The sequence below is a fragment of the Dryas octopetala genome, chromosome 4, assembly GCF_963921425.1.
Source record: "Dryas octopetala chromosome 4, drDryOcto1.1, whole genome shotgun sequence".
Classification (NCBI taxonomy): Eukaryota; Viridiplantae; Streptophyta; class Magnoliopsida; order Rosales; family Rosaceae; genus Dryas; species Dryas octopetala.
In genome coordinates, this window is record NC_141369.1 from 23430063 (window position 1) to 23453959 (window position 23897).

A 23897-nucleotide genomic window follows, 5' to 3' on the forward strand; every position below is an offset into this window, starting at 1 on the left:
TTTGTTTTCTTTCTTTGAAAAGTACAAGGTTTCAGACATTGATTCTGTGTCCCTCCAATGTCATAAAGGGCTGTGGCAAGCACAAGATGGAGTAAAAGACAAGGAAAGGCTTTATTATAGAGGACAAACAAAAGGTGTGAATTGAAGGGATTCTAGTACGTACTTCATGGGATTGTTCCATTCTTTTAATTAAAATTGACTGAAAGCAGCACTGACATGTCAGAGTTCAGACAGTTTGTGATCCTCCTGTTATTAATAAATAATATCTAACTTGGTGTCCACAATATACTGTCTGCATCATCAGCATCTGATCCATTCCTGATTGGAAAGTGATGTGGGAGAGAGAGAGCTGAGAAAATCCTTTCCCAAGCAGTAGTAGAAGTTTCCAAAGACGAGAAACAAAACATCAAAGCCTTTTTTTTTTTTCTTCATAAAAGTGATGATAATACCTGTGGGGTTGGTTGGCTGGTTCTATATAAGAGGAAGCTCTTATACAGATGACTGCTGACAACATTGACCAGGTGTTTTTCATCTCCACGTCTTGGGACTTTTTGCCTCGTGCAGCAATGTGGGACCCGAAGCACCCTGGTCTGGTCCTGTTTGGTTAGCCCATGGATGCTCATGTCATGTCTGCAGCTGGACTTAGATTTGGGAATGTTTTAATTCCTCTGTGGTGTACTGTTCTTGTGGTCCTCACCTATATTTTTGTTCCTACATAAAAGGGGATTTTTCGGTCAAATAAAAAAAAAATTAAGTCACTTTTTTTTCTTTCAAAAAGTGGTCCTTCCTTGCCGACTTGTGAAAGTGAATTTTCCTCTATAAATATAAGTCACATAGAAGGGTTCGGATTCTTTGTTTTATGAAAAAACAAAAAGGATTAGGATTACTGTAGTTAAAAAGAAGAAACCCTAGGAGAAATAGGAGTAGTTCCACAAGTCACAGGCCACGATATAAAAACCTAATCAATCCCTTTAGAAAACAATACCCCTAAAATCTCAAATAAGACTGCAAGAAGAAAAACTAGTCCTCTCTCTCTCTCTTTCTCCCTCACTAATGGAAGACGTGTATTGTTCAGATTGCAAGAAAAGCACCAAAATCGTCTTCGACCACCAGACCGGTGACACAATCTGCTACGAATGTGGTTTGGTTCTCGAATCCTACTCCATTGACAACACTCACGAGTGGCGAGTCTTTGCTGACACAGAGTCTAATACCAAAGATCCAAAACGTGTTGGGGATCCCATCAATCCTTTACTGAGCAATGGTTGTATTGAGACCGTTATATCCAAGAAGGCCAATAAGGATGATGGTCCTGGACTTGAATCTAATTTTGGTCGGTTCTCTAATCTTGTGCCCCAAGATAGGTCTCTCATCCAAGCGTTCGTATCCATTGGTGTAATGGCTGATAGATTACTCCTTGTTCCAAACATAGTGAATCATGCTAAAGAGTTGTACAAGAAGGCGGATGATCAAAAATTTTGTAGGGGAAGAAATTCCGAGGCTATAATGGCTGCTTGCCTCTTTCTTGCTTGTCAAGCAAAGGGTTTTCCAAGAACCCTAAAGGAAATTTCTACTATTGTCAATGGAACCAGCAAAAAAGAAATTAACAGAATCATTAAACTGTTGAAGAGCGTACTAGAGGTTGATACCAAGGTTTTACACGCCGGGGACCTTTCGCGGCGGTGTTGCTCCACGCTTGGTATGAATAATCAAGCTATGAAGGCTGTGCTGGAGACCCTGAATAAACTGGAAGAGCAAGACATTGATGTAAGGAGAAGCCCCAACTCTCTTTTGGCAGGGGTTATGTACATGATTGTGCAGCTTTCAAGTGATGATCACAAGTTAACTCTTCAAGGTCTGAAGACTCTGAACTAATCTCCAATTTTAATTCTTATTAATCAGTCATATATGCATGTCATGTATATATGCATGTTTTGTAGAAATTACTCCACCATATATCTTCAATTGATGAATTTCTTTGTTGATCTGTCTCAGTTTGACTTGAATGATTTCTTTAATCTTGTTAATTAAGAACAATATATATTACTTAATTAGTGGATGAATTAAAGTTGGTTAACTAGTTCAAATTTAGTATTGGGGGTCTTGTTTTCTTTAATTTGGTAATCCCAATTATTTAAGCATGCATTCAATGTTGCTTAATTATGCATTCATTTGATCACATCAATGTGGATTGCAGATGTATCGAAGGCAGCTGATGTTGCGGTTGGGACAACTAAAAAGACATACAAGGATCTTTATCCCTATGCTTCAAGAATAATACCCAACTGGTATGCCAAGTTGGAGGACCTCAACAAACTTTGCATCCCTTGAAGCTGTGGAGGTGCAAAAGATTGAATTGAAGCCTGTGGCAGTGGCAAATAAACAATTCCCAATTGATCTGGGTTCTGGGTTTTCTTAGGATTTGGATTTTCCTTGTTAATTGTGGGATTATGATTTGACTTGTCAAATTTTAGAATCCAACTTTTGATCATTGAAAATTCTATAGTACGAATTCGGATGCTATACAAACATTTATTAAATCCTTGGATCAACGGATTCAGGTTTTAACATTACCATATAAATTTGTAAATCATTATTGAATCTATTGTTTGAATGACATATGAATCCCTACTATATACAAACTCTTTGATCCGTTGGTATGTGAAAGTGTAATATTTGTCTGCTTAGATTGTTCGGAAACAGGATCGTATATACTTCAAAAGCTTTATTAGAAAGAATTAATTGGACTTTTACCATTGATGGGATTTGTAATCAGATTTACGGTCATATTTTTAAGAATAATACTATATTTATCACATTCTTATACCATATTTTTATACTATCTTACGTGTTATTATTTTACTGGACAAATTTTTCTTTTTCTTTTTGGATTTTTGTTTTTATTTTTTAGTGTCCAATGCATGAATGCCATATAAGTTGCCACATAAGGTGGTATGAAATTATGGTATAAAAATGTGGGATGTCTAGCACTACTGAATTTTTAAATGCAAATTAGATGGCTACGATCGGCCTGTGTCTTCCAGACAGTTTCTGCTGGGCCCAGGCCCAATTCACGAAAAGACCAACACGCAAGAGTCAAGACTGTTGGATGACCACAGTGTCGTTGTGGCCCATACGGCCCACACTTCCTAACGTGAGCTTCACATGTAAAAAAGGTCAGTGCTAATCAGATCACCCTAAATTGCTAAGTTGACCACCCTATTTCAAAATTTCAACTTTACCCTTGAAACAAAAAATTTCAATTTTGTTTGTCGGGTCATTCGACAGTTATCTACCGAAATTTATGGTTATTCGACAGTTATCTGCTGAACATTAGTGAATTATTCGGTAGATAACCACCGAATGAAAAATGAAAAAAGCATTCGACAGTTATCTGCCGAAATATTTGTATTTATTCGACACTTATCTACCGAACATTGGTGGATGTTTCGGTAGATTACCATCGAATGGATCTGGGTGATTTCACCATGTTTTTGCAATAAAGGGTAAAATAGAAAAAAAAAATTTGAAAAAATTTATTAGGGTGGTCAACACAGCAACTAAGAGTGGTTTGCATAGCTTCACTCTGTAAAAAATCCTATGCATAACACAAGTCAAAGGGCATATAAACGAGAACAAGAGAACACCAAAATAAAGGACAGATACAGATAAAACTAATAATAATAAAGGACAGATAAGGAGCAATTTAAAAGACTAGTGAATAGATTTAGTAGATTCCAATTCTTATAAGACAATGCCTTGACCTTATTGGCTCCAATCACCCCATAAAAGTGACACGAACTTGAGACTGAGAGCTAGCAAAAGAAAGAAAGAAAGAAAGGTCAATCCACATGTTTTGGTGATACCTTATCCAGCACAAGGCCATGTAATTCCTTTGATTGAACTTTAAGAAGCCTAGCCAAACATGGTATCAAGATTACATTTGTAAACACTGAACCTATTCACATGCAAATGAAAAATGCATTGGCAATGGAGGAGGATGATAATGATATAGGGAGTAAAATTCATCTTGCATTTATCAGTGATGGATTAGAATCCTTGGAAGATAGGAAAAAACCAGGAAAGATGTCTGAAGCAATCATGCGGGTTTTGCCCGAAAAATTTGAGGAGCTCATTGAAGAGATTAAGGGATCAAATGGTGATAAGATTACTTGTGTACTTGCTGATCAGAGTCTTGGATGGGCCCTGGAAATTGCAGAGAAGAAGGCAATCCGGCGAGCTGCCTTCTGCCCTGCAGCAGCTGCACTCTTGGTGCTTGGATTTAGCATCCCAAAGCTCATTGATGAAGGAATTATTGGCAATGATGGTGAGTAGTAACACTCTATCTCTTACTTTTCCTGGTTTGAAAAGTACAAGCAAATGAAATACATCATTAAATGTAGCAAATCTTTGGTTTTTTGGGACAAAATAGAACACGTTATAAGGACATTGAAACAATTAAATTATGATTTTTCTTTGCAGGAACTCCCACAAAAAAACAAGTGATCAAGTTGTCACCAGATATGCCTGCTATGAACACAGCAAACTTTGTGTGGGCATGCCTTGGCAACATGGCTATGCAGAAAAATGTGTTTAAAAACAACCAATCGATGAAATTGGCAGACTGGTTACTCTGCAACTCAAGCTATGATCTTGAGCCTGCAGCATTTACAATGGCTCCAGAGATCCTACCAATAGGTCCACTTTTGGCAAGCAACAGGCTCGGAAACTCTGCCGGAAAGTTCAGGCCAGATGATGACTCTTGTTTGAATTGGCTTGATCAACAACCTCCACAATCAGTCATATATGTTGCTTTTGGTAGTTTCACAATTTTTGATCCAAAACAGTTCCAAGAATTGGCCCTGGGGCTTGAACTCTTCAATAGGCCATTCCTGTGGGTGGTGAGACCTGAAATGACACACACAGATAATGATGCCTACCCAAAAGGATTTCATGGCAGGGTAGCAACTCAAGGGTTGATAGTAGCTTGGGCACCCCAACAGAGGGTTCTGTCTCATCCTTCCATAGCTTGTTTTCTGAGCCACTGTGGTTGGAATTCCACCATGGAAAGTGTGAGTTATGGGGTCCCTTTCTTGTGCTGGCCTTACTTTGCTGCCAGTTTTTTAATCAAAGCTACATTTGTGACATGTGGAAGGTTGGGTTGGGGTTTGAAAGAGATGAAAGTGGGATCATTACAAGCAGAGAAATCAAAAATAAGGTGGAGCAGCTGCTAGGAAATGGTAAAATACAAGAAAGGGCTTTGGATATCAAGAAAATGGTAATGGATAGTATCAAAGGTGGTGGCTCATGCAAAAATTTCAATAGTTTTGTTGAATGGGTGAGAGGATAGGTAAGCTCTTCGAGCATTGGTTAAAACTAAATTTACTTCTATTCTTCTTTATTTTAGATGTCACGGAATATTCCATGTCAATGGCAAATAAGTAAGCAAATAAAGAATGGGGAGAACTACAAGTAAGAACACCAATTTGGAGATATCGCCTGTCACAACTACTCCTACAATTTGGAATGTTTGTTTTTTCACTATATATAACTCCCAAAAAAGTTTTACCATGGTTTGAAGTACTTTTATTTTCTGCAATAACAGCAGATGCCTTTGCTGGTAATTGAAGTTACAACACTTGCTAATCATCGGATTTAATCGGGTGGGTCCGAGATTCAAATAAATTGCATTACGAAACACAAGTAAGCCAAATAAATAAACAAAGAATTACTTATTGAGATAAAATTAATAAAACCCAATCCCAAAACCATAAAATGTCTCCCTTGGGAATGCACCATATATATGATGCGTCAAATTTCATATGTTTCAGAGTCTATCAAACTTTTGGCACCTATGGCCACTCTCACTGGCCAATGAGAGTAATATTTTTGTCTATTTCTGGAAAAAGGAGCTTTCTTGAAACTTTAAAGGAGTTGAGATAAAGATGGTGTAAACTACAAAAATAGAAGCCAAAACCCTGTGTACATCTTTAACATCTTCAGTAGTTCCATTCCATCAATTATAGAACAACAGGTCAACAGTATAAAACAATAGAGTGATGAAACTAAAGCCATTCACTGAAAGCATCAACAAAAAAACACCACAAAAAATCAAAATAGGTATGAACTCAATAATAAATGGACAAGATAAAATGAATGGCCTGTAAAGGAGAGAGACAAGATGGTTGATTCCCAACTTGGGGATTCAAATAAGACCAATGCCCATGAAGACAACACCTACAGTAATGGGGCTCCTCAACTTATGCCCCAAGCTTCTCCTATATATCATATGATCAAGAAACTACAATAAATTACATCTGAAAGTGAAAAAAGGAAAAACCAAGAACAAAAATGAGCAACCCACATATTGTAGCTATTCCTTATCCAGCACAAGGCCATGTAATTCCCCTCATGGAGTTCTCACAGTGCTTGGTTAATCATGGCTTCAAAGTTACATTTGTGAACACAGACTTCAATCACAAGCGAGTCATGAATGCCTTGGCTGATGAAACTCCTAAAAGGATTCATATTAATCTGGTTTCAATTCCAGATGGCTTAGAACCCTGGGAGGACGGGAATGATCTAGGGCCGTTATCTGAAGCAATACAAAGAGTCATGGCTGGGAAGCTGGAGGAGCTCATAAAAAAGATCAATGAAGGGGAAGGTGACAAAGTCACTTGTGTCATTGCTGATGAGAGTTCCGGGTGGGCTCTGGAAGTGGCAGAAAAAATGAAGATCCGGCGGGTTGCCTTTTGGCCTGCATCAGCTGCAAGTATGGCATTGAAATTCAGTATCCCAAAGTTAATACATGAAGGCATCATAAGCACTGATGGTGAGATCCTCTATCACTAACTTGTGAATATTATGCAGCACTGTTATGTAATATGTTGGTCCAACAAGTTCTTGTTTAAGATTGATCAAAACTCACTCATCAAACTATGCAACAGGGTAGGGACAGAAACAATATATGAGAAACTTTAAAAAGATTTTTGGTGTCTATCCACTCTCAATTTGTGCATACTTATATCAAATATAGCAGATAAACACTATAAGGTTAACAATTTTCGTAATCATTTGCCTTGAAACCCCCATAAGTAGCAATGGCACTTATTAGAACATCCAGTTCTTGACCTATCTTATTGTGATATCCCTAAATCCCATATCCGTAATACACTGAAAAGATTTAGGGTACTTAAGCAAGGCCTAGAAATCTAAATGTCAACTTGAGCAGGATCTTCACAGCGCATTACTGATGTGGAATTTAGGGGTATCACAGATTCATAGTTGTTAACTTTATATTTTCATAATCATTCACTTTGGACAGGAACCATAATAAAAAGGCAGATGGTTCACTTGACACCAAACATGCCCGCCATGAAAACTGCAGACTTTGCGTGGGCATGTATTGGTGACTTAACAACTCAGAAAATTATATTTCAAGTTATGTCCAGAAGCAACAAGACTGTGAAACTGGCAGACTGGCTTGTTTGCAACTCAGCATATGACCTTGAGCCTGAAGCATTCACCTTGGCACCAGAGATTTTACCAATAGGCCCACTTTTGGCAAGCAGCCGGCTTGGCAATTCAGCAGGCTACTTCTGGGCACAAGACTCAACTTGCTTACAGTGGCTGGACCAACAGCCACCCTGCTCAGTCATCTATGTTGCATTTGGCAGCTTCACAGTTTTTGATCAAACCCAATTCAGAGAATTGGCTTTAGCTCTTGAACTGTCACAGAGGCCATTCCTCTGGGTTGTGAGGCCAGACACCACTGACAAGACATATGATCCCTACCCAGAAGGATATAAAGACAGTAGGCTCTAGGGGGTTGATGGTGGATTGGACACCACAACAGAAGGTTCTGAGTCATCCTTCCATTGCTTGCTTCTTAAGCCACTGTGGTTGGAACTCTACCATGGAAGGTCTAAGCAATGGGATTCCTTTCTTGTGCTGGCCATACTTTGCTGACCAGTTCCTTAATGAGACCTACATTTGTGATGTTTGGAAGGTGGGATTGAAGTTTAACAAGAATGAGAGTGGGATCATCACTGAAGGAGAAATCAAGAACAAGGTGGAACAACTGCTTGGTGATGAGAATTTCAAAGCAAGGGCTTCCAAACTCAAGGAAATGGCCCTAACCAGTGTCAAAGAAGGTGGCCAATCTAACAAGGCCTTGAGTTTTATTGAATGGATGAAGTCATAGAAAAGTCCCCTATTGTTTCATTCTGTATGACAAAGAAAACATGCGAATAAATCTATTTCATGAAAAAAATACAATACCAATGCCTCATTGCCTCAGCTGATACACTACTGATGCAATAACTAACATCCATCTTACAATTAAATTATGAATCGAGATAACCAAATAATTAACATCTCTCACATAGTCGTAGGTGTGATCCATCTATATGAGTAGTCCACATAATGTAACTTCTCAAATGTTGTCCACGAACAATCCCACATAAAATGTCATAATCTTTTTGAGTAGTACCAAGATCTCAAATTTTGATCAAAATTATCTGTTGATATTTTATTTATTTATACATGACTCACCCTAAAATGAATATATTTCACAAGTAAAACACTGACATGTATAATAACATATCATTTAAAATCCTAACATAATTGAACCTATCATTTGAATTTTTGAACCACATTAGAAAACAATTTGTATAAAATCTAAAGTCGGGAAAAAGCACTGTTCTTCTGTGCCATCATCTATTTCTTCACCTTCTTTGAATTCATCATTTATGTTGATCATATTGTTATACAATATTAATATATTATATAAACTAAACTATTAAACTAAGATTTACAATCAACTAATTGGGGTAAGTTGCATTACATATAATGATCCTTTGTTTCAATAAATTATCAATTTCTTTTTTTTTTTGGATTTGGAGAGAATAAAGATCGAATGTGGTGTATCTGCGTGTGGTAAATTTTACGATCCTTCCAATTGGACTACCCAAACAATTACACATAAATAGTCAACTTTAATAATACAAGATTTGATGTGTTTTGCAGATCTTAAAAAATTTATATGATTATATATCCAGGCAGATTTAGAAAGAAAAGGAAAAAAAAAAAAAAAAGATTTGGAGGCCCATATCCATTTAGGTGGTTCCAACTTCCAACCGAACCCAACGGTTGGAGGCCCATTTTTCAACCAAGTTACCATGTCACCTTCCATTTCATCCTTTGTCATCCAGATGGCAATCTTTTATTTATTGTTTTGACTTCCTCTGATTAGATGGCTGCCATGCGGTTCATTTGTTTTCTCTCAGAAAGTCACAGGCAAGCAAACTATGCCATTCAGTAAACCAGTTTTAACTACGATAAAAGGAACCATCATCAACTCCATTTTTGTTCTCCCATGAAAGCTCAAACACCCTACTTCGTTCCTTAAAAGTGGTTCCTTTCTTTGCATGGACCAGCATACATATATATTTTGCAAACAGGCTCATCGATCCTCCATGATTTCAACTAATTGGCATATAGGTAAGATTGTCATCCCCCCTAATTCATTTGTATCATTGTAAATTTCTGCTAGATTTTGGTAATAAATTGATGATGTTTACAAGATTTGGCCGTCTGCTTCTGCAATTTAGCCCTGGAAAAAATCATCATCATAGTTGTGATATTTTTCGGAGGTGCTTGTAGTCAAAACTCAAAAGCGGCTGTTTTTCCCAAGTTCTTCATAGTTTCTTATTTTTATTTAATGGTATATTTACTAGTTTTACCCGCCCCCAGAAACCCATATCATGAATGTTATGACCCGGCCGATCACATCGTTAGAAACTTAGAACAATACGCGAGGACATAATAATGCATGACTTCCTAGATTTATCATGTTTACGAATTAGTAGGTAATTGGTAAACCTGATTGCTGTAGGAATGCATATTATTGCTTGTTCCTTACTAATACGATATCCCTAAATTTATTAAGTTTCTGAATATCTTTCTTATATATTTATAATTTATGTCCATCCGCTTCTGATTCTTCTGGGTCTCAAGGGAAGAGCCGATCTGAAATCTGAATCAAAGAGTTTGTTCTTGCTTGTTGCTTTCAGTCGTTTGTCGGTTAGGCAAGTTTCTTTCTTTTTATTAAATAAATCTTAAACCCTTTTCAATCTACAATTCTGAACTGTTTATTTTGTTCTATGTATGATATATCTGTTGGTTCTTCGTATTTATTCATGTTTGGGTGTTTTATCATTTGAGTTTTATGACTTGTTCTCTTAATCTCTGTTTAGTTTGTAACTTTTGTATAAAAAAAATAAAGCTTGTTACTATGCCTATCTGCCAAAATTAAAAACTTAGTTGGGATTCCGGAAATTGTTCCTTGCAGTGAAATATATTAATAATCCATGCAAGCATACATATATGATATATTTGTTTTCATTTTTTGTTGAACTCAGGGTTTTCAAGAGGTGTTAATTAATAGAGATGGCGAGGATGATATCCAAGCAAACAAGGAAGAAATGGGCTAAAGTTGTTGTTAGTAACTTTCGAGTTATATTTACATACTATCGCCTATCAAGAATGTTGTTATCGCTCCCTCGAGATTTTATTGACCGCAAGCTGATCAGAGCTATCACTTGGATGCAAAACAAACTAATAAAAATTCCAAACTAGATGGGAGGAAGAGCAATTCCAACAGCATGTGTAGGTACAACAGTTGGTCCAAGCAACTCCCAGAAGAAATCATGCAATTGGTTCTAAAGCATCTATGCATAGCAGATTACCTTCGGTGTCGTGCAGTATGCCGTTTTTGGAAAGAAGCTGTTGATAGGGCCATTGCCGGCAAACGGTGTCGCCCTGCTCCTCAACTTCCATGGCTGATTCTCTGTTCTCATCAATTTTCCCTCAAAGATCATGGCTTTTTAAGTCTAAGCGACCAGAAAATATACAAATCGAGTCCCAGTTACATGAATAGGCTCAATTGTGTTGGGTCAATTGAGGGGTGGTTGATCATGGTTGATAGTGCATTTTGGCATCCTGAGGGTTTTATGAAACCCTGGTCATTCTACGTATTGCATAATGATCAGAGCTGCAGTAGATTTACTACTCTCAACTTCTTCTTAAATCCAATATCAGGTGCCCGAATTATGCTCCCATCACAGTCTACCATTCCATGGGACAACAGCAGTAATCCTTCCTTATTGTACAAAGCAAAAGCCTCTTCAGTACCAACAAGCCAACACTGTATTGTGGCTGGCCTTGTAAAAGGTCGTTTGACATTCTGTAGGCCCACCGATAAATCATGGACTCTCATTGAGGAAGGGGTTGGAGGGCTCTATTTTTACACTATAGAAATGGTTGAAAGGAAATTATATGCTGCGACAGAGAATGCAGCAAAATTTGTAATGGTCTTTGACATACATGATTCTAAAGGTGGGCCGCCTAGCTACAGGGTTGAAAGGTTGGTTATGGTTGACCCCATGCCAATTAGTTTCAGGTCCTTGAATTTTAGAAGGAACGGAGTAAGGTATGAGACTAATCGGGCAGCCATTTACCTATTAAAAGATCCTGTATCAAATGAGTTATTCTTGATTTCTCGTAGTATGAGTTATGCTCGTGAAGAGGATCCAATAATTCCTTGGCTTGAGATTTTAGGTGATAATTTCATCATTCCACCAAAGACGGAAGGATTTAGAGTGTTCAAGCTGGAGTTTAATAATGTTCCTCGATGGGTAGAGGTTCTTGACCTTGGTGATCAGATATTGTTTATAGGCCAGAGCAGCAGCAAATTCATCCCTGCAGCCATAGGCATTAATGACGGTCTCGATGATAACACACTACTTGAAAGAAACTGCATCTATTTTGCTTTTGATTGTCCTTGTCGTTCAGCAACACCATCATCGAGCAGGCGTGATTTTGGAGTGTTTTCCTTGAGAGACAGGAGCATCCAACGACATAATTTCCCCAAAGATCATTCTCATACCCGATTGCATGATCAACCTGTCTGGTTCGCACCAAATTTTTGGTAGCTTAGTTAACTCAGGTCCTGTTTTGCTGGGAGTTGTATGCATGTAGCTTTAGAATTACTAATTGTTTGGTTGGAACTTATGCATCAGGCTCACTTATTCTTCACTCGTAATTCACTATATATGTTGATTGGTGACATTATATATTAATGGTAAACTTCATATTTGGTAATTTTTCAACTTGCTGATGTTTGCAAGACTTGGCTGCAGTCTGCTTGTACAATTTGGCCCTAGGAACAATATACTGGGGAATCGTTAATTTTCATGGTTATGAAGGGAAGGTGGTAGAGGAAAAGTGGCTGTTTGTGCTTTTGAGGCCTAATTTCTTGATGATGGTTAATTAGCTTGAAGCCTTGAACAATAAACAAAAAGCCAGAGGGAGTCAAGAGTACGAAATGGGTGGAGTGGAAAGGTGAAGATAAGGCAGCTGGTTTAATTTGCAGCATCATTCTTTTTTGTTGTTTTTTTAGTTAGTTTGTTACTCGTAAGGGTCTCGCTAGGGCTGGTTTTAAAACTGCTAGCCATTCTTCGAACGCTCAAACAAGATCCAGGAATTGTTGATCTGCAATTATATAAAAAGTAAACAAAAACCTTTGGGAAAACTATAAATCTGAACTTAAAAACCAATAAATCTTCGAAACTATGCTAAAACACACCATCACAGTTCAAATCACCCATAATATCCTAAAAAATATCATTGTAATTGTATTGTTTTAAACACTCCAACGAAAATTGAAAAAAGGCCATATTTTTTTTCAATAGAATCAAGAGATAATTAGGCCTAGGTCATTTAAAAAAAACAGTTTTTAGATGAACACCGGGACCGTTTAAAAATTTATAAGAAAATGTTTTTAATTCATAATAATTTATAAGAAAATCTTTTTAATTCATAATAAAGTTCTTTTAATTTATAAGAAAATCTTTTTAATTCAAAATAAAGTCATTTCCCGATTTGAAGGGTATTTTTTCCAATTTGAAAGGTTTTTCCCCTCCTAGGGTGTAGAGTGGGCTTTATAGCCCAAAATTTTAGAGTTAAAACCTAACATAAAGTTGTTAAAGAAAAAAAATAAAAAGACTTAATTAAAAATCCTAAATCACTACCAGTTTTAGTCTAAGAAAGACTTATAAATTGGACTACACTCTAAGTCTCCCTATAATCAATTCATTGTCCTTAGATATTTGAAAATTATCAGGGTTCTATGGATAGTTCATTCTTTTTTTATCAACCAACATCATGCTTCAGATATAGCTTTTGGCGCCTAGGATAATATAAACAAGAAAGCTTACCAATTAACTCTTTAGTAACCAGTAGTCTAGTACATCCTTCCACACAAAGTTTACAAACACACAAATGCACACACAAAAAAACAGCTCTTTTCTAACAAAACTGACGTAGATAAGGATGAAAAATGGGCTGGGTTGGGCTGGACTGGTTCTGGTTCAAGAGGAAGATCTGAAGTTCAAACCAATAGCTATTGGGCTAGACCAACGGGTTTTCGGGCCGACTTAAAAAATTTCTCAGTCTGCTGAGCCTTCGCTGCCCCAGAAGTCTCTAACCCGTGATTAAGATTTATTAGCAAGTGTTGTGGCTGCTCAGTGAGGCACACACCCACAGAAAGGAAAAAAAAAAAAAAACATAAACATAAACAACAAGGAATGGTTGGATAGTCTTAACACACAAAGACAAGCCTAAACGGAAAGAAAAAAAAAAAAAAAAAAAAACCAAAAACAACATCATAAACTACCAAACGACATCACATAAAGGAAAATTAAAACGACATTAAAATTCACAACACCAATTCCATGAGCCAACCGCCGAAATTGCCACCCACCAATTTCACAAAGGAAAAAATATATCAACATGTATTTGAGATACTGAGAGTGAATCTGAGTGATACAGATATATGTCTTGCAAACATTTAAAATTGAAAACTAGTCAGCAAAGATTCAGGAATAGTAGAAGGCCCAATTACTAGAGTCCATATCCGAAAGTTAAGCCCGAGAAGAGCTCATTAAGAAGGCAAAGGAATGTTTAATGTGGAAGTGACAAGTCTATCCCTGCTGCCTGCTAAAGTAATTCCAGACATAGCGGAGGCTGCAGTGGAAGAGGATCTGAACCATCACTGTGACCACCCAGCGAACAGTCCGGTGGGTGATATGAATGATGTTTTTATATTTCCGTAGCTTCGATTTGCAGCGTATCATAGTTTATTAGCCGGTTGTTTGGATAAATGAATTCGTTCTATATCTATGATTATAAAACTCCGATTAATAATCTGTTGATTTTATGTTTCCGTAGCTTCGATTTGCAGCGTATTATATCTGATTAGCTAGTTGTTTGGATATTGATTTGTTCTATATCTATTTTATCTGTTTCCGTAGTTAATTGTTGATTGATGTTAGATCTGCTGGCTTAGATTTGCAGCTTAATTCTGCTTTAAATTTTGTTATGAATTCCAAAATCTGAATGTTCTTGTGTTTCCATTGCTTAAATTTGCAGTGTAATTCTGCTTTAATTTATCAACTCCGATTGATGATATGAATGATGTTTTTATATTTCCGTAGCTTCGATTTGCAGCGTATTATAGTTTATTAGCCGGTTGTTTGGATAAATGAATTCGTTCTATATCCAAACAACTAGCTAATCAGATATAATACGCTGCAAATCGAAGCTACGGAAACATAAAATCAACAGATTATTAATCGGAGTTTTATAATCATAGATATAGAACGAATTCATTTATCCAAACAACCGGCTAATATCTTTCTTATATATTTATAATTTATGTCCATCCGCCTCTGATTCTTCTGGGTCTCAAGGGAAGAGCCGATCTGAAATCTGAATCAAAGAGTTTGTTCTTGCTTGTTGCTTTCAGTCGTTTGTCGGTTAGGCAAGTTTCTTTCTTTTTATTAAATAAATCTTAAACCCTTTTCAATCTACAATTCTGAACTGTTTATTTTGTTTTATGTATGATATATCTGTTGGTTCTTCGTATTTATTCATGTTTGGGTGTTTTATCATTTGAATTTTATGACTTGTTCTCTTAATCTCTGTTTAGTTTGTAACTTTTGTATAATAAAAATAAAGCTTGTTACTATGCCTATCTGCCAAAATTAAAGACTTATTTGGGATTCCGGAAATTGTTCCTTGCAGTGAAATATATTAATAATCCATGCAAGCGTACATATATGATATTATTTGTTTTCATTTTTTGTTGAACTCAGGGTTTTCAAGAGGTGTTAATTAATAGAGATGGCGAGGATGATATCCAAGCAAACAAGGAAGAAATGGGCTAAAGTTGTTGTTAGTAACTTTCGAGTTATATTTACATACTATCGCCTATCAAGAATGTTGTTATCGCTCCCTCGAGATTTTATTGACCGCAAGCTGATCAGAGCTATCACTTGGATGCAAAACAAACTAATAAAACATTCCAAACTAGATGGGAGGAAGAGCAATTCCAACAGCATGTGTAGGTACAACAGTTGGTCCAAGCAACTCCCAGAAGAAATCATGCAATTGGTTCTAAAGCATCTATGCATAGCAGATTACCTTCGGTGTCGTGCAGTATTCCGTTTTTGGAAAGAAGCTGTTGATAGGGCCATTGCCGGCAAACGGTGTCGCCCTGCTCCTCAACTTCCATGGCTGATTCTCTGTTCTCATCAATTTTCCCTCAAAGATCATGGCTTTTTAAGTCTAAGCGACCAGAAAATATACAAATCGAGTCCCAGTTACATGAATAGGCTCAATTGTGTTGGGTCAATTGAGGGGTGGTTGATCATGGTTGATAGTGCATTTTGGCATCCTGAGGGTTTTATGAAACCCTGGTCATTCTACGTATTGCATAATGATCAGAGCTGCAGTAGATTTACTACTCTCAACTTCTTCTTAAATCCAATATCAGGTGCCCGAATTATGCTCCCATCACAGTCTACCATTCCATGGGAGAACAGCAGTAATCCTTCCTTATTGTACAAAGCAAAAGCCTCTTCAGTACCAACAAGCCAACACTGTATTGTGGCTGGCCTCGTAAAAGGTCGTTTGGCATTCTGTAGGCCCACCGATAAATCATGGACTCTCATTGAGGAAGGGGTTGGAGGGCTCTTTTTTTACACTATAGAAATGGTTGATAGGAGATTATATGCTGCGACAGAGAATGCAGCAACATTTTTAATGGTCTTTGACATCCAAGATTCTAAAGGTGGGCCTCCTAGCTACAGGGTTGAAAGGTTGGTTATGGTTGACCCCATGCCACTTAACTCCAGGTTCTTGAATTTTAGAAGGAATGGAGTCAGGTATGAGACTAAACGGGCAGCCTTCTACCTATTAAAAGATCCTGTATCAAATGAGTTATTCTTGATTTCTCGTAGTATGAGTTATGCTCGTGAAGAGGATCCAATAATTCCTTGGCCTGTGATCGTAGGTGATAATTTCATCATTCCACCAAAGACGGAAGGATTTAGGGTGTTCAAGCTGGAGTTTAATAATGGTCCTCGATGGGTAGAGGTTCTTGACCTTGGTGATCAGATACTGTTTATAGGCCAGAGCAGCAGCAAACTCATCCCTGCAGCCATAGGCATTAATGAGGGTCTCGATGATAACACACTAGTTGAAAGAAACTGCATCTATTTTGCTTTTGATTGTCCTTGTCGTTCAGCAACACCGTCATCGAGCAGGCGTGATTTTGGAGTGTTTTCCTTGAGAGACAGGAGCATCCAACGACATACTTTCCCCAAAGATCATTCTCATACCCGATTGCATGATCAACCTGTCTGGTTCACACCAAATTTTTGGTAGCTTAGTTAACTCAGGTTCTGTTTTGCTGGGAGTTGTATGCATGTGTAGCTTTAGAATGATTAATTGTTAATATATTGGTTAGAACTTTATGTATCAGACTCTTTTAATTCACTAGATATGTTTATTGGTGACATTATATACTGCTGGTGAAACTTCATATTTGGTAAGTATCATCAACTTGCTGATGTTTGCAAGACTTGGCTGCAGTCTGCTTGTACAATTTGGCCCTGAAAACAAAATACTGGGGAATTGTTAGGGCCTGTTTGGTATTCTATTCAAAAACTATTTTTTGTTTTCAGAAACAAAAAAGTAAGTTTTAGTTAAAAAAATGTGTTTGGTAGACTATTTTTAAAAACAATTTTTAGAAAAAAAACTCAAAAACATGTCTCTTTATAAAAATGATAAAACATCGTTTTTTTTTTTTTTAAATGACAAAAGATCTAAATTCATATTAAAAAAAACACACACACACACGCAGAGCCCACACCAAGTGGAGCTCTCACTCACCTAGTGTCACCTAGCTCTTGGCTCACACAGTAATATTATCTTACTATCAAATTGCCACTCCTCACTTTTTGCTATCGTAATCGACGACCTCCGAGTCGATGACGGACCGCGAGTGCTGCACGATGGACCGTCCGATCGAGTTGATCCAGTCCTGCTTCTCTTTCTCGGAGTCGGCGATGAAGTACATGGTGTCGGCGTGCGTGGAGAGCTCGAAGGCGTACTGCTTGTTGAGAACGTCCAAGGCGCCCTTAACGGTGAGGCACGAGGATGGGGTGCGACGAGGGTCAGGGGGAGAGGGAGGGTGGAGGCAGCGAGGGGGGACCTCCCCTTTTTATTTTTTCCTTTTAGTTTTAGTTTTTTTTTTTCCAGTTTGTTTTAATGGACATAAATACCCCTATAAAAGTGGTCAAACATGATCACTTCTGTTAATACTGGATAAAAGATAACATTTGTACCGATTTGAAACACTTTAAAAAATTCGTGAATAAACTTGTTACGTTTTGAAGTTTGTGAACCACTTTGAGACAAGAATGAAAGTTGGAGAATTATTTTTGTATTTAACCCAAAATAATAATAAACTCATATTATTAATAATCATAAATAATAAATATCCAAATGATGTTGTACCCTTTGAATTATGTGACATTTGATTTAATTTTAATGTTTACCTCAATAATAGAAATTATAGAATAGAAGAGACGAAAAATGTAATTACAAACAACAACGTACTATGCTCAACACATTGGAATCTACAACTTATATTAATTTTTTTTTTCAAAAGTTTGCAGAGGCCATGTTCCTCTTAATTCCTTCTACGTTCCACCTCTGCTACCATGGAAGCTAGGTCTAAGCAATGGGGTTCCGTTCTGGTGCTGATCGACCAGTTCCTTAATGAGATTGAAAGCTACATTTGTGATGTTTGGAAGGCGGGATACATTGAAGTTAACAAGAATGAATGTGGCCCATGTGGGATGTGGTGTACAATGTATTTGAAATGTCTAAATACAATGTAGAACTTGAACTTTAGAATTATTAAGATCTAGCGAATCATTATTTCAAGTGATTTGATTCTTAACTTTCTCTTTTGTATATGATGAAATTAATGTGCTCTTTTTTTTTTATGTTGGAATGTGCTCAACTTTGACAATATACATATTACAGCTTAATTAACAGGATGATTATGCAAAAAATGTACCTTATTGAGTTACTAGAAAGAAGAGAAGCAATAGTTTTCCCCAACTCCAAGAGTACGGAAAAATGCTAGCTGATAAGATGTGACATGGATGTTGCTCGTAGTTAGCTAGTCATGGTGATGGGGTATGGACCCTTTTGTAATGAAAGATCAAAGAAGTATGGTTCTTCTCTTTTTCTTTTTTTTGTTAAAAAAAAAAAGTAAAGAAGAAACATTTTTGGAAAAGTTCATGATGCATGGTAGGATAGATGATCAAGCTAGTTATGTTTTATTGAATATTAATTTTTTTATAAAAAAAAAAAAAAACTCAAGTTATTAGTTGGAAAAATTCAGTAAGTATTTATAGTCTTAATACACGATTATTATATCTGATGCGAGACTACTAATACTTAACACGTGTGTGTCGATTTTCTTTTTTCATGCTTAACTCTTGACCATGTATATGGTTTGACCAATGTACAAGATCAAAACTAGTGTCATATATACTAGCGAGTAGCTAGTCGGTAATTTAAGTAGAGGATAAACGCCTCTCAAAACATGTTCACTTTCTTTTACAATAATAGTAGGATACTAGGATGAATAAAATTTAGTAAGCAAATTTCACGAGTGTAAACAACTATCAATTCAATATGGTCAACTAATTGTTGAAAACGACAATAAAAGATGAGATGGGAACAACTATATAGTATATATTTCTGTGAAACACTCGAGCACCTGGTTGGTCCTCATTTTTTTTTTTTGTTCTTCCTCTTTTTTTTTTTTTTCTCTAGCTAGCTAGAGGGTAGAGCCTACCTAGGGACCTAGCTAGGATGGATGTCATCAATATATAGCATGCAATTAAGCTCTGAAGTCCATGTTACAAAATTGATTGAAAAGCAAAACCCAAATTGGGTTTGCAATATTATGATGAAGCCATGACATAGCTGCCCATTTTTCCCCTTAACTGGCAAAACTCACAGAGCATGCTGAGCTGCTCTGTGGTCGCTTTTGCACATGGCTAGCTAGCCTCTTTATTATACATAGCACCAAGAACGTAAAGAGATGAGAAATATATAGCAGGAAAAGTGAGAGACATCCAAATTGGGAAAAATACCCCTAAAAATTTGGCTTTTGGCACATGGGATTCTTGACTACTGCTGAGAAAACTAGTCACTATCATCACAAACACACTGCATGCCAAGGACAAATTAAGGACATTTGTGAAGGGTACTGCTGTCCATTTCACATAGATATTATGTGAATGTGAAATATCTATACGTCTATCTATCTATTTATCTATTTGCAGAATTCAGAAACTGCAATGACTGTCACCCACCACCACCACACTCATGCCAATAAGCTATTATGCTAATATATATATGCCATGCTCTCATCATCTTACATATTTACACTATTACCAATTTTTCCAGTACTACACTGACATGGCTGATGGCTTTGCTGTGAAATGCCATGCCATGCCTCCTTATCATCAGTCATGACTCTCTGCACTGCCGGTAATTAAGTAAGAGAGACATATGTAGGAGAGGGCCACAGGGTATGTCTAACTCTTGGGTACCCAAAATTCCCACCTTTTCAGTGTATTTGCATTTTGAAAACTATTTGTTCATCATTCAAATATAACAAATTCTAAACTCTAGGAAATAAAAAAAAGTGTCGGATAATTTTGAACACTAACCCTTTTTTGTTTTTGTTAAAGAGGATTGGAGTTCTCAATTTCTAGAAAGATAGCTACAAGTTTGAACAAATTTTGGTTAATAATTTTTCAAATTTCTCAAGGATATCAGTCTTTCAATATTTTATTCAAATTGGTGGACCCTGCATATATAAAATTAGAGTTAATTACATTTATACTCCTTAAGGTTTATCGTTTTTTCACATACATCCCCTAAAATTTTAATAATTACACATATACCCCCTAAAGTTTTAAAACTGTTACATATAACCTCTATAATGAGACGAAAATGATGAAAAATTATGCAAAAAAGCATGCTAAGTGATTAAATAGCCTAATAAAATTATTCAAGGTGTAAGGTCCAACCTGAATACAAATATTTTTTTTTTTATTTATTTTTTTCTTGTAGGGGGAAGTGTATGTGTAATTATTGAAACTCTAGGGGTGTATGTGAAAAGACGATAAACCTCATGAATGTAAGTGTAATTAACTCTATAAAATTATATAATTAATATAGTCTAGCTTGGATTAATTACTCATTCTCCACATATACATGCACCAAAATATCAAAGCCACCTAAGCTGAAAAACTATAAAATACAGAATATATACATATACCAATTCGTCATTCTCGATCACCCCAAAATATCAATAAAATTAGCTAAGCGCCCAGAAACTATGAGAAGAGAAAAAAAGAAACCAAAAGGCAAGTAACATTACATTTTGCCACAAATATTAAAGATCGATCAGATGAAAATTTTAGCTATTAATTAATTGAGCCTCATGTGGTGGAAGATCTTCAACCAGACAAAGCATGCAAAATCTAAACTTCAAATTAAAATTTTAGAAAAAAAAAAAAAAATTCCAAAGCCCCTTTCTGATAAACTAACTATGATACAGCAGCGATATTTTCTTTGTCACTAGATCCATAAAACTCAACGAGTCTCTGTAAAATCAGGACCTGGGTCCGCAACAGAACGATGTAGTCCGCGGTTTCTTGGAACAACTGGTCCGCTTTTACTACTGTCGACGAGGACGACGTCGTTTTTGTTTTCCCGCTGTGGGACGGAATGAGGCTCTTCAGGGTCTCCAACTTCGCTGACACCACCTTCGAGCACTTGCGTCGACGTCCTCCATTGTTGAAGCTTCTCCGAGCTCTACAGCTGCCACGTGGCGTCCCGAGCCTTCGTGAGGTGGTTCTTCTTGTCCTTTCTGCAAGAGTGGTTTTGAGGTTGCCCGGAGTTGAGCTCATTGTGTGTTGTATGAGAAGAGAGAGAGAGAGAATGTGATCGTGAAGAGGAGGCCTTTCCGGGTCTTAAGTAATGGTGGGTTCGTAAATTGACACTTGGGTTGGTGGTATCTACGGAAATGCCATTTATGGCTTTTCTTTTGTCGTTTTCTTCTACAGTTCTACACTTCTACCTTCAAATTCTCTCACATTTTTGGTCTTTGCTTGGTTTTTATTTATTTATTTGAATTTGGGGAAAAAGGTTAAAGTTTGTGCTATTTATTGGGTTATAATAAAAAAAATATATCTTGAAGATGTAAAAGTTTCTCTTCTTTGGTCCTTGAGTCTTACATAAAATTCCTATCTAATTATAATTAGTTTTTCAAGAAAAGGCTTAATAATGACATAGATTAACAATACCTATTTAAATTTTCATATAATAATATTAGATATATTAAATTTAGAGCTATTTACAAAAAAGTCAATAAAATATTTTCAAAATTACAAATAGGTCAATGAATATTTCTTAAATCTCAAAATAGTTATCATTGACTAAAATAAATTAAATAAAATTATGCATTATACAAAATAGGATATAACAAAAATTAGAAATTACAACCACTGTCATTAAAATAAAAACAATGGATTGGACAAAAGGGTAAAACAAACTTAAAAAAAAACCAGTAATGAGCTGGACCTGCAGGGCTATTGATCAAAACGTAATTTTTGAAATTATATGATTGACTAAAATATAATAGGAAATTTAGTATTAACTTTTTTGGAATTTTAAAATATTTTATTGACTTATTATCTATTTATTTACCAACATAATGATTCTGTAATATCTTATTTATTTGAAATAAATGAGGCATATAAGTTATTTTTAATGTTAACTACCAACAAATTACAAATAGAATGCAAGGGGTGGGTCCTATGGAGCTATTGTAAGGGACAAAGGAGCCAATGAGGTGGGAAAATGCAGATATTCCATGCAAGGAGAAGAAGCGTGATTGTGTAATTTCACAAATTAAAATTTTGGCATCTCAATTAAAAGGAGAAAGCGGGAACAGGGCACAACTTGCGAGCCACAAGGCAGAAAGCCTGCCCATCTGTAACGGCACATGTGAGGTCCCGGACCGTCAAACGCCTCATTCCCAGATTACCCTCAAATTTGTTTATTTAATTTGGTGAGTCGATAAACATATTTACACTAACATCAACATGTGTCTTTGATCAAACCTAGGTGCAATTCTCCTTTGGATTATTTGTTTGGTTTTTTAACCCAACGTCACTAATCTTTATAGTTTTGCTAACTTCATTTTTTGACATGAAAAATTACAAATAATGACAAATTTTTGATTTTTTTTAATTCAATGAAAAAATAAAATAAACTGACTGTCTCGATCTCTTTGAGGTATTTCATCAAATTTATTGATATTACCTTAATGAATTAAATTATTGAGCCAAATTAATGGCAAAAATTTTGTTCATTATACTCAATTAATGGCCAAGGTAGTAAAGCACAAATACTATACTATGCCAATGTCCAATGGAAAAGAATAATAAATTAGATGACAATTAGTTATAAATGATATCTGATCTGCGAAAAAAAGTAAAAGTTCAAAGAAAAACTTGTACAAAATGTTTAAAGGATCCATGATCGCCAAATCCAATGCATAGCAAGACAAATTAAGCTTCTATTCTCTTTTTTGTTTTGGCAACAGAGGGGGATACCTGGCAGCCCAAAAACAGAAACCCAGAGTCTAATATAGACAAAGCTTGCCTTTAATAATGTAAAGAGTATTAATGGGTTGTTTAACTAGATGTTTAATCTAAGGGGCAAAATAGACATTTGGGACCCAATTAAAGGTTGTGAGCAGCTAGGTAGTTAGTTGTATTGGGAGTGTGGCTTCCCTAAAGGATGCATGTGAAATTGTGAAGGGTGATATGGGCCAGCAAAGCCCCATCTGAAGGGTTGAGAGAGAGAGAGAGAGAGAGCACATGGGAAGCACATGCAGATGAGGAGTTTTGGAGTGTAGTTTGGGAAGAAGGGGGTAGGGCATGTGACAAATGAGAGACAGTGAGGCAGCATGAAATGTACAGCATGTTTTGCACATTCCCTGCATGGAACTGATCAATTTGCAGTACTTTTTCTTCTCTCTCTTTCCCTCTCATCCAGTCATCCCCTCCCAAAGAATTATTATTCTACTTTAATCATTTACTTTTATCAATCAATTCCATCCCAAATCATATGTAAAAGTACTATAATATGATTGTTATTATAATTGTTATTATAATATATAATTGGATTTACTTAGTTTGATACACATGTTTAGACTTGGTTCAGTTTCAAGCTAATTCAATCCGGCATGTGTGACATGTGTGTGAGCAGTGCACATGAGTTTCATTCCTAGTTATTATTAAATATAGAATTGAAAGTACCATACTATTCAATTTATCTAAACTGAAGATCCTGTCTTCTCTTAGGTGGACTTTTGTTGAACTACCAGT

General features: G+C 36.3%; 4 protein-coding genes and 1 pseudogene across 6 annotated transcripts; all 5 read left to right on the forward strand.

Moving 5' to 3' along the window:
• The first annotated feature begins 1053 nt into the window (after nt 1-1053).
• Nucleotides 1054-2331, forward strand: LOC147288474 (transcription initiation factor IIB-like). Its single transcript, XM_086241016.1, has 2 exons — nt 1054-1855; nt 2198-2331. The coding sequence occupies exons 1-2, from the start codon at nt 1054-1056 to the stop codon at nt 2329-2331; spliced, it is 936 nt and encodes a 311-aa protein (XP_086097142.1).
• Nucleotides 2332-3467: 1136 nt separating this feature from the next.
• LOC147288475 (UDP-glycosyltransferase 83A1-like) lies at nt 3468-5350 on the forward strand. Its single transcript, XM_086241017.1, is given in 5 exon segments — nt 3468-3490; nt 3793-3905; nt 3908-4327; nt 4483-5112; nt 5115-5350. Coding segments are annotated over 5 exon segments (1422 nt in total).
• Nucleotides 5351-6351: 1001 nt separating this feature from the next.
• LOC147288476 (UDP-glycosyltransferase 83A1-like) lies at nt 6352-8203 on the forward strand (annotated as a pseudogene).
• Nucleotides 8204-9269: 1066 nt separating this feature from the next.
• LOC147288477 (putative F-box protein At4g22660) lies at nt 9270-12170 on the forward strand. Its single transcript, XM_086241895.1, has 3 exons — nt 9270-9501; nt 10422-10607; nt 10664-12170. Exons 2-3 carry the CDS (start codon nt 10450-10452, stop codon nt 11991-11993), a joined length of 1488 nt encoding a protein of 495 aa, XP_086098021.1. The 5' UTR covers nt 9270-9501; nt 10422-10449; the 3' UTR covers nt 11994-12170.
• A 1811-nt stretch (nt 12171-13981) lies between these two features.
• On the forward strand, nt 13982-16930 carry LOC147288478 (putative F-box protein At4g22170). Of its 3 annotated transcripts, XM_086241944.1 has the most exons (3): nt 13982-14138; nt 15216-16286; nt 16415-16527. In XM_086241944.1, the coding sequence occupies exons 2-3, from the start codon at nt 15244-15246 to the stop codon at nt 16416-16418; spliced, it is 1047 nt and encodes a 348-aa protein (XP_086098070.1). In that variant the 5' UTR covers nt 13982-14138; nt 15216-15243; the 3' UTR covers nt 16419-16527. The 3 variants fall into 3 exon arrangements, with proteins under 3 accessions (XP_086098070.1, XP_086098068.1, XP_086098069.1); XM_086241942.1 differs by having other exon boundaries at nt 15216-16930; XM_086241943.1 differs by lacking the exon at nt 13982-14138 and adding an exon at nt 14771-14881 and having other exon boundaries at nt 15216-16930.
• The last annotated feature ends 6967 nt before the right edge of the window (nt 16931-23897 follow it).